The sequence below is a fragment of the Apium graveolens genome, chromosome 2 (assembly GCF_009905375.1).
Source record: "Apium graveolens cultivar Ventura chromosome 2, ASM990537v1, whole genome shotgun sequence".
NCBI lineage: Eukaryota > Viridiplantae > Streptophyta > Magnoliopsida > Apiales > Apiaceae > Apium > Apium graveolens.
The window spans coordinates 141,382,122-141,392,809 of NC_133648.1; the positions used below are offsets into that span (position 1 = coordinate 141,382,122).

A 10,688-nucleotide genomic window follows, 5' to 3' on the forward strand; every position below is an offset into this window, starting at 1 on the left:
TACTTTCTAATCTTTTCTTATCTCTATCATTCTCTCTCTCTCGTTCTAATATTCTCTGAAGCTCTATTTTTCACAAGCATTTTATCAAACACTTTGCAAACACACGTTTCTCACTTATTTCTCTATAGAAATGGCACCAAAAGATATCATTTTCAATGGAGCCGAGTTTGTTCCCAACAACTACATGGCTATTCTTTCTAAGGATGAAGCTCCATCAGAACTTCACTTCATCCAAGATTTTCTATCTCGAAGTGAGATTGGGCATGCTTTGACCTAACCAGAAGCACTCTCAGGAACTCAACTGCTGGAGTTTTGGAGGAGTGGTGTTTATGATGATGGTGGACAAGATGGGTCCCCAAGTATTATCTTTACAACAGGGGAGGATGAACATGTGGTGACTATGTCTACTGTTCGCAAAGCTCTACATCTGCCAGGAGATTGTATTTTCAATTCAATAGTTGAGGAGCCAGCTCTTCAACAAATGATGGAAAATCTAGGCTATGAAAAGCCTTTGGCAAAGCGGGCTAATTGAGCAGACCCCATATAAGGAGGGAATGGAGTTTCTTTTTCGACTGCATCACCAAGGCCTTTGCAAACAAATTCTCCAACTTTAATGCAATTCCAATCCTTAGTCAGCAAATTGGGTATGCTCTAATTACTCAATCTCATTTTGATTATGCAAGTGCTGTGCTAGGATTTATTGGGGATAGGATGCAAGAGGACATAAATACTGTATATTTGGCTAGATTTTGCCAACTGATTTACAGTTTCCGTAGTTCTGATAAGGCCCAACTAGCTAGTGAGTTGATTGAACCCTTTAAACTTGCTAAAAGGGCTTTCACTGACTTATTATCTACTGATAATAAGAAGGCTGTCACTACTAGAAAAACGTCAATATACATCGGCTAAAAACCGATGTCTATGAATGTAAAAATCCGATGTCTTTGTGGGTGATGTTAAAGACCCCCCCCCATTTAACATCGGTTTTAAACTGATGTTAAATATAACATATAACATCAGTTCTTTGTTTAAAACTGATTTCTGTTTCTTGATATTAAATTTCTCATGCATATCTAATCTTCATATATCATCATAATATGATATTTTTATTAATTTAAATATATGTAAGCTAAGCAAAATCTTTCAATTTAACCAATAAACTGATGTTACTAGTAATAATAACAACAGTTTTCATCAAAAACCGATGTCAACAATACCTTTGACATCGATTCTTAATTGGTAACCGATGTCTATTTGTAACAAACTGATGTCTATAATGCTTAATAACATCAGTTTTTTATTTTAAGATTTTTTTTGTTGTAGTATTTAACATCGATTTTTAGTGATGTCAATGGTCAACTAGAATTGATGTATTAAGCTTTGACAGACATTATTTTCCATTGTAATGATGTTTGTACCTGTTTTATTAATGCACATTTTAAAAATATAAATTCCAAAAACCAATGAACTACCAAAATCAATTGCTGCACAATACCAGTTATCCATTAATCTAACAACCAATAATCAAACATCCGGTACAATGGATTCATCTAATCTAAATATCAAGTACTACACATATCCATCCATATATTCTACTACTGTATATACAAAGAATTTGACTTGATACCGACAATAGAATGTAAAATATCATTTGAGGAATGCCCTTGTTCTTCTGCATCTTCCCACTCCTTAGTATAGCTCTTGTAGCCTCTGGTCTCGTATGATGACAATGTCTGTATGCAGTCATTGTCAAATATGCATCAATGTGTATATTACGTCATTGTCAAATATGCATCAATGTGTGTATTACGTCAAATACTGGTGTATTTTATACTCGGAAATCCACATTCCTATACATTATTAGGTGTATTTGACCTCCTCACTCTGTAGTAGAACACTTTATGTATCCACGTAGCACTATAGCAGTTCAAACCTGCACTTTCTATATCAGGTACTTCCTATTAGATGTTAGTGTTAAATGAAAAAAAAGCATATCCTTTTGAAATTTAATGACTTCAACTATATCATACATACCCTTGGTACAGTTTCTGAAGAAGATACATCTGAGCATGTGCCCAAACATAAACAAGAAGCCAAAATTATAGACTGATAAAGTCACATTTGACAGAAAAACATGCAAGCTAAATCTAATACAAAAGCCAACAAACTTACTGTATATTGATCTGGATGGCGACTTTCAGAGGCTAAAAATTGCAACCTCATAGTTGCTACGATCTGGTATTCTTTATAAAGTTTATACCATGTCCAGAAAGAGAAGATATATGCCATTCCTATATAACTAGGAGTTATACACACATACCCGACCATCATGCGAGGAACTGAAATATAACTATAAAAAAACGTATTTGGAAACTTGAACATATGACAACAATATATAATCCTTAAGCGACACACCCAAATGATCTATCCCTACTTGGTTATACAAACGTCAAAGTTCTTTGTTATTTACCAATAAAATAGAGATTCAATCTTTAATAAGAAATTTCTCTATCACCAAGTTCTTAAGTATATTGCGTCCAGAAGCAGTCTAAAACTCTCAATAGAAACTGTTACTCTTCATTGCCATACAGAGAAGGCAAGGTAACACAGTCAGAGATGGAAATCTGTGTCCACAGAAACTATATATCTGATTGTCTGTTTGTAACAAATAAAATTTCTTCATAATAGTATAAACAACAGCCATTCACCTTTTATGGGCAAATATGAAACGAATTAGTACGCTTCTTATAGTTTTCAAGAGAAAGCATTACCTCAAGAGATAATTTTTCAGCAACCTCCAAAGCACATGCTCTAACTTCTGGAGACAGGGCATAACTTATGGACCTTGCTAATTTTTCTGCAGCTTCTTTAATGCTTGTATAGTTACCATCAACTGGAACCATGTCACATCTCTTTAATGGTTCTGGGGAAACTCCAAGCCAGAACATCCTTTTTGCCCAATAGAACTGATCGAAAAGAAATGGACACAATATCTGCAACAAATATATTGTTTACAAGAGAAGCTGGATTTAGAGGCAGCAGAGTAAATAATATTACATCAGATTCAAGGATGACTAAATGAGTTAAAAGTTGGTGTTAAATATAAAGTAGAATGAGTTTTGAGATAATTACTTGATTTACAGAAAATTATGACAAAAAAAAACAATTTTATGGTTTAAGATAAGAAACATGAAGCTAATTTTAGAATTTCAAGGTAACTTATAATATTGTACTTGGTCAATTATTAATGATTTAAGTGTAAGGCTAAAGAGATACCTATAGTGGAATGACTTATTCTGATGTTCAATTACTATATCACTTTGAGTTTTTAACAAAATAATTTGCATATTTTGTAATGTAGGACATTAATTGAAACATTTTCCGAAAAGCTAAACCTGGAAAAGGTTCTACTATCCAGTTCAGTTTACTGTGGGCATCATTAGGTCAGAGACACTCCACTCAAGTGAGTTAAACAAAAGCTACCTTAAGTACTAACTAAGACACTACTTGGTTCACAAATTGTCATGCAAGGGAGCTTTATCAATCCTAGTACCTTTGTTCCTACAATCTACAAAAACAATACAAACTACAATATTTTAATGTTTTTCAAATTCTGAACATTCATCTAGTTTTAAAGTTAGTCAGTTCCATCATAAACCCATAACCACTAGCTACATTTATCAAATAAGCTCAAACTTTAGACACTTGTGGAATTCCCGCGAGTAGTGCTGCCGCAGTGGATCCACTGGTAGAATGTGAAACGAGAAACATTTTAGCCAGTGAGTCTTACAAAAGATTAGATAACACTAACACACACTACATATAAAATGTATATAAAAAATTCAAACAACTACTCAACTAAAAAATGATTAACATGCTCAATTGAAACAATTATTCAAACTAGGTTTCAAATCGAAATCCTCAAACTAAAAGTTAGGGTTTCAGGCTTACTTAATTCAAGATTGACCTACGACTTGAGCTTTAAACTCTGATTTGAGCTTTAAGTCTTCACATCTTTAACCTTTAAACTTAGATTTGAGCGTACCCAATTCAACCTCCGACCTTTTCAAACTCCGACCGAAAGAGAGAGTAGAGCGAGCAGAGAGACCAGAGAGAACATAAAGAGAGGAGATGAGCGAGTCTTCCATAGAGCACAATCTGGAGAGAGAGGGATTTTTTTCTCGAGAGAGTTGTTTTTCGAGAGAGATGAAAGCTGTTCTTTTTTATTTTTAGTTTTAAGTTTTTAGATCTGCATATATGTATTTTGATTTTGATTTTTAGTGTAAAGTTAAAAAAAGAAGAGGGGGAAATGAGTACTTAAAATTTCAGAAGGTAAAAAACGGGGGGAGTTTAAAGAAGGAATGAAATATTTGGCTAACGGAGGGGAAACGGGGAAGGCGCGTTGATTAATTTTTTTAAAACAGACCTATAACATCGGTTGGGCTAAAAAACTGATGTTTATAACTAGAAAAGACATCGGTTGCCCAAAACCGATGTAAAAAACACCTTTTACATCGGTCAAAAAAGCAACTGATGTCTAAGAGGCGATGTCTATCCTACTTTTTCTAGTAGTGTGTACTAAGACCCCTCCAAATTCCACAGTCAGTCAAACAGGTCTTAGTAAACTCTGACCCTCTCATATACAGTTCTATATTTCCTGATGTACAACCATCCCAACCTTCATCAGCACCTACAACCAATCAACAACCTACCACTTCTCAACCTCAACCAACTCAAACTACCATCAGAACATATTTCCAGCCAGCTCAATCATCTCAACCTCAACCATCAGTACTTACCATCAGAACTTCATCCTCCAAGCCTAAAAGAGCAAAATATGTTCCTAAATCTCCGCCAAGGAGAAGAAGGATGATTCTTAGGGATGAATCTGATGATGAAGATGAGCAAGTCCAGGTTCAAGCATCAGAACCTGTGACAGTGGAAGCTGAAAAGGCAACTTCTCAGAATGAAACCGAAGATGAAAATTCTGATATTTTGAAGAGAAAAAGAACTTCAAGTTCTGATGTTAATCAAGCAACTCTTACACCATCCAGGAGATCAAAGAAACAGAGAGAAGGGAGGCATTTGGCACAACCGCCATCTGAGGACACTAATGAAGTTGAGGAAGGGGATCAGGAATCTCTAATCTCAAAGCCAATAGTAATTGAATCTTTGCCACCTCCAACTTTGGCTGAAGACACTTTTCAGAATACAATGATCACACCTCCTGTCTCTTCTATTTATGACAATGTTACAGTTGAAGATTCAGGATTAAGTCCTGAAATTGACCTTCATAGGCTGATCATTCCAACTGTGCTATATCTGGAAGCTCCTACTGCAACTCAGCCAACTATTGTTACTTCTCCTATCTTACAGGCTGAGATACCAACAACTCCAATTCTGGAGATAAATTCCGATGCTCAGAATTTAGATGAAGTTACTGCAGAATCACCTTCAGTGACACATACTTTAGTACTGTCAGAAGATGATAAGTTTTCTGCAAGTTCTGGAGAGTCAGCTCCAGTTAATACTCCAGTTCCCATTCTTGGAAAGGAGGCACTGATTGAAAATTTTGTTGAACAAGCTGCTCCTGTTTCTTGGGAAGACACTCACATAGGAGTTGAGTGGACCAAGAAGTGGAAGGAATCTGATTTCATTCCAAGCTCCAAAGTTATGTCAGATCATATTGGAAAGGCTGATGAGCTGATGACAAATTCTGATTTCAAGCACCAACTTAAAGTCACAACTCTAAGTACTAAAAATCTTTAAGGTATGCACTCTGCAACTCATGCCAAGGTTGATAAACTTCTGGAATCAGCTGAAAAGCTAGATATAACTCTCAAATTAGACAAGTCAAGAATTATCAGACCTATACATGAGAAAGTTGAAGCAATTGAGAAGGTTCAAGAAAAGCAACAGGCCCAAATTACCGAGGTCCTGAAGAATCAAGCCTCTCAACAAACTCAACTCAATGAAATTCAATCTTCAGTAGAACTTCTACTATCTCTCCTACTACCAGATGATGCAAAAAAGGGGGAGAAGGTAGTTAAGTCCAAATGCTCTAATACTCAAGTACTGAAGAAAAAGGATGACAAAGGTGATGACCAGGGAAACCCAAGCAAGGGTCAAGGGCAAAGCAGCAAAGTTTCTTCAAGGAAACTAATTACTGATGTTAGAAAATCTTCTACTTCTACTCAAAAGAAGACAAATTCTGATGTTGTAAATGATCAAGCTTTGATAGCAAGTTCTGATAATCAAAATTTGATATCAAGTTCTGATGTTTTGATTCAAGGAGGAAAAAAGACTCTCAGAAGTTTTTGCAAACTCTGAAGCTCAAGGGAAAGCAAACTACTGTCTACTACAAAGACCCCAAAATTCAGACACTTGATGAAGAGATTGCTAGAAGACTATTTCTCAAGCATAATCCTAGAATGGATTTAGAGAATCTCAAGGAGGAAGAAGCTAGATTTGCAGCTGAGAAGACAAATCTAAAGACTAAAGCTTCTTATGTTAAGAAACCTCCAAGGCCTAAGGTAAAAGGCATTGTGATCAAGGAAAAGTCAAATTCTGAGGCTTCAAAGCCCAAGATAAGATCACAAGTTGAGATTGATCCCAAAGATAAAGGGAAAGGTAAAGTTGATGAACCAACAAAGCCACGGGAGATGAAGATTCCTCAAATTCTGATGAAACCAGTGTGCAGAATGGTTCAAGTTTATGATGACACAGCTGCAGAAGATGAAGATGTTCAAACTCTGAAAAGAAGGAAGATAACTGAAGAATCCAAGATAACCAATGACATAGCTCAAGTTGTTCAAAGTGAAGAATAGCATGGTACTAAAGAAATAACAAATTCTGATCAAGTCATCAAGAAATCAACCTCTGACAGTGCTCAAGTTGATTTAGACAAGATGAAAGTTACTGATAAATAGAAACTCCTATGGAAGAATGTCAAACCATCAGATCCAAAGAAAAGCCAATTGTTATCTGATTTCATGACTGTTGGATTGAAATCCAGAGAAGCAAGAGACAGAGCTGGACTAGGTTCTGATGAAGCCAATATCAAGACAGGAGTTGAAGTGCTTACAAGAGATCCATTCTTATTGATTGACAAACCACTTGAAGAAGTTACACGGAAACACCTTGATAAGGTTATATCTGTTCAAGTGGTACTGGATGCTCATGATAAGCATAATGTCAAAGAAAATCTGATTCTATTTCTTGAAGATGGAAGAACGTATCAAATGTCAGAATCAGATGTGCTGAACAAATCTCTGAAAGAACTTCAATTCTTTCATTATCTTTTAGAGATAAAGTCTGAGATTACCAGGAGATGGTCAAATTTTATTATGAAGACCATAAGAGATAAAGCAAGAATTTCTGGTTCAAGGGTTACAGAATTCATTCCAAGCATAGTTGAAGATGATGGAAGTGAAATTCCAATGAAGAAGGATTTTGCTAAACTTGAAGTGATTCTGAAAGAGAAATGTCTGTGCTACAATGAATACTCTTCTCATCCAAGGTTGATCAGACTTGTTGATGGTTTGGAAAGAAACCACATCTCAGCACTTAGGACTGTAATCTACCAGATTGGAAGTCAGAATGAAGAATTAAAGTAAGTTAAAGCTACACTATCTCAAGTCCTGAGGAATAAAGAAGAAAAGCCGATATCAAACTTTGTCAAGAATCACTTTGGATTCAGATTGACTCAGTGAGATTGGTAAAAGCTACAAGGACTGTAAGTTGTAGTTAATTGTCTATTTAAACTCTCACTGCATTTGTACTTAAATGTTTTTGACATCATCAAATCTATTAACTTGTATATTTTTCATAATTTATAAGTTGGGGGAGATTGTTAGATATATTTGAGATGTCATATATAATCTGATTTGTGTTTAGTTTTTCAGAACTTAATAACAGGACTTATCAGGACTTACTGAAATCAGAACTTACTGAAGTCAGAACTTAATATCAGAACTTAAGGCGTCAGAAGATAAATATCAGGACTTAAGTGCGGGAAGACTTCAGATAAGGAATGCGGCTGATTTACAGGAGAAGATCTGGACTAAAACAAAAGAAGATATGCCTGAAGAGTTAGAGGACTAGAAGACTTGTAAAAGATATCTTATTAATATATTTTAGGAGACATAATTATATTCCATATCAATTAGAATATATCTTGTAATTATGTACTATATAAACATAGCTTAGGGTTTATACTATATGTGTTATCATTATCAAGAAGATTATACATTGTAACCTAGCAGTTCTTAGTGATATTGTTCATCACTGAGAGAACAACAGTTCTATTGTAACAAAATTTATTTAATATACTTGATCTTTGTTACATACTTGTGTTGAAATCGATTTGATTGTATAAACATTATATTCAATCCCCTTCTATAGTGTTGTGTGACCTAACATGGCAAGCTATCCGCGGAAGCTGGACATATCCCCTTACTTCTACTAGAGGATTCTGTATTTTTATATCCAAAAAATAATATGAAACTGGGGATACAACAAAACACCCCACATACCAGCATTGAAGACCCCACTTGCCACTTCAATAAACTCCTCCGCCAAAGTACCTCCATATTCATGGTAACCTACCAAGTAAAACATTGCGCCTAACATGAGTAAGCAACCTGATTATATATGCAACTTTCTGCAATTCCTACAGGCAGAACCCTAGCAAATTAACCAAAACAAACCCTTTTACACTCACATTCATCAATCAATTCATTGACATAAGCAACATCTTTAGGAGGATGCTCATACTCCAGCATTATGACGTGCTTATTTTCAACTGCACGGCCAATTCAGTCAGAGAGAATTCTAAAAAGCCAACGCCATGCACAATAATAAAAGGGAAAATGTAACCGATGATAAACTTAAGGGACAAAACTGACCGACAGCAGGCAACATTTCATCCTTCTTCCACCTTTTCCTGCCTGAAGAACGCATATTCAGAGGCAATAGCAGCAACATAACGTGAACCGTAAGCAGCAAAAATCTTGTTTAAAATAGAACAGGCTTGGCTATATTAAGTAAGACAGTAAATGAAGGAATGTGCATTTATATTCCAGAAGCCAAATAAGTGAATGGCTATCTATGAAAAGGGGGCAACAAATAACATATATCCTGGGCAGAATAAAAAAGGGTTGGTTTGAATAAATGAGAACTCCAATGAGGAAAACCGAATTTATATCCCAAAAACAAAATAAAACATGAGACCGAGCACAATTATAGTACGGAAGGGTAATAAATGAATAGAAAATTATGAAGATAAATCTGCATCAAAGTGAGCACAATAAATATGCTGGAACAGGGATTGAATGAGAGATTTTGCAGTCAGTGGAGGGTGAATAAATGACACAACCAACAACAATAAAGAACCAAGCGGGAACATGGAAGAAACACAGAAATAGTAGATAAAAGAGGAATAACAGATAAAAGAGAAGTGGAAACCACAAGCTCCATACATACCTCAGACAAATGGAAGATGGCGGATCGGAAACGCGGACCAATAGCAACAACAACATAAAACTGAAGACACTGAAAAAGAAAAAAGAGAGAAGAAAAACATGAAGGAAAGGGGAAAAGAGAAGAGAAGAGAAGAGAGAAACAAAAAGGGGAAAAAGGGAAGGTGAGGGAGGATGATACAGCATTAAAGTGTATAGAGTAGTGGTTGGAAAGTGTAAATTGGGAGGGCTGTGCACCCCAAGAATCTCATCCTCATAACTGAAATCATTCACGTACATGCGTCAAAGTCTGGATTTCAAAAAACTTGCATACAAACAACACAACAACAAAAAAATTAACACACATGCAATAATTTACCCTCGTCAGAGCGTACATCACTATCATCGCTCTCCAAACTGAAAAATGCTCAAAACCTGTAAATATTTGAAAAAAAAATTTAAGCTATACACGCCCCAAAACAATAAAACATTATTATTGCGTACTGTGAGGTGCTATTAGTATCGAACGCCATGGGTTGCTTCCCTTTTTTCCGGGCGACGTGCGTGGGTTCAAAAGCAATGCACCAGATCTGCTATCAGATTCAACAACAGAACCCTCAAAACATGATAAGTTCTCAAAACCTGTAATGAGCCCACAAAAATATCTAAGCGCCAGATTTGCAAAAGAAGAAAAATATTATGACATACTGGAAGAATTCATCAATACTATTGCTATTAAAGGTCATAGGCTGCTAGGGCATCTTGACCCGGTTGTGGCCACACCCTGGCGATCCGTTTTACCATTTTCACCTGGAATCCACCAAAGACACGGATCACCCTGAAAAATCAGGCACTAAGTACTACATTGACAATAAATTATAAAAAATGCACAGACTTACATTCTATAGCATCACATTGATGGAAATGTAAATACTGTTTCCTAGGAAAAGGCTTTGATTTCGTGAACTGTATCTTCTACTGAACCATATTACTATATTCACCTAAATATAAAAACACATTATAACAAAACATAAACATTAAAATAAGAGCTAAAGGACCGATGAGTTAACATACTTAGTTTGAAAACACTTACATTCCATTCCCTCGGCACCATGCACAATTAACCGCTCCCCGGGAGCAAGCGGCTTTGATCTGGCAAAGGGTATCTTCCGCTGAACTAATTTCCTATTTTTACCTACAAATGATAGAACGATGCGCACAACATTTTCA

At 35.8% G+C, this 10,688-nt stretch overlaps 1 protein-coding gene across 3 annotated transcripts; it reads right to left on the reverse strand.

Moving 5' to 3' along the window:
* Nucleotides 1–1,481: 1,481 nt before the first annotated feature.
* Nucleotides 1,482–10,688, reverse strand: LOC141707887 (uncharacterized). Of its 3 annotated transcripts, XM_074511313.1 has the most exons (10): nt 10,552–10,688; nt 10,358–10,459; nt 9,838–10,268; nt 9,661–9,738; nt 9,484–9,552; nt 8,907–8,948; nt 8,723–8,803; nt 8,535–8,603; nt 2,772–2,993; nt 1,482–2,291 (listed from the first exon to the last, which is right to left on the reverse strand). In XM_074511313.1, exons 7-10 carry the CDS (start codon nt 8,726–8,728, stop codon nt 2,229–2,231), a joined length of 360 nt encoding a protein of 119 aa, XP_074367414.1. In that variant the 5' UTR covers nt 8,729–8,803; nt 8,907–8,948; nt 9,484–9,552; nt 9,661–9,738; nt 9,838–10,268; nt 10,358–10,459; nt 10,552–10,688; the 3' UTR covers nt 1,482–2,228. The 3 variants fall into 3 exon arrangements, with proteins under 3 accessions (XP_074367414.1, XP_074367413.1, XP_074367415.1); XM_074511312.1 differs by having other exon boundaries at nt 1,482–2,993; nt 8,907–9,010; XM_074511314.1 differs by lacking the exons at nt 9,484–9,552; nt 9,661–9,738.

Bases quoted from the DNA above. Each gene is read 5' to 3' on its own strand.
- LOC141707887 (XM_074511312.1), bottom strand. The intron at 8,804-8,906 runs GTCAGTTTTGTC...TTGGCCGTGCAG, and splicing joins TGAAATGTTGCCTGCTGTCG to TTGAAAATAAGCACGTCATA. The intron at 8,604-8,722 runs GTGAGTGTAAAA...TTTACTTGGTAG, and splicing joins CAATGAATTGATTGATGAAT to GTTACCATGAATATGGAGGT.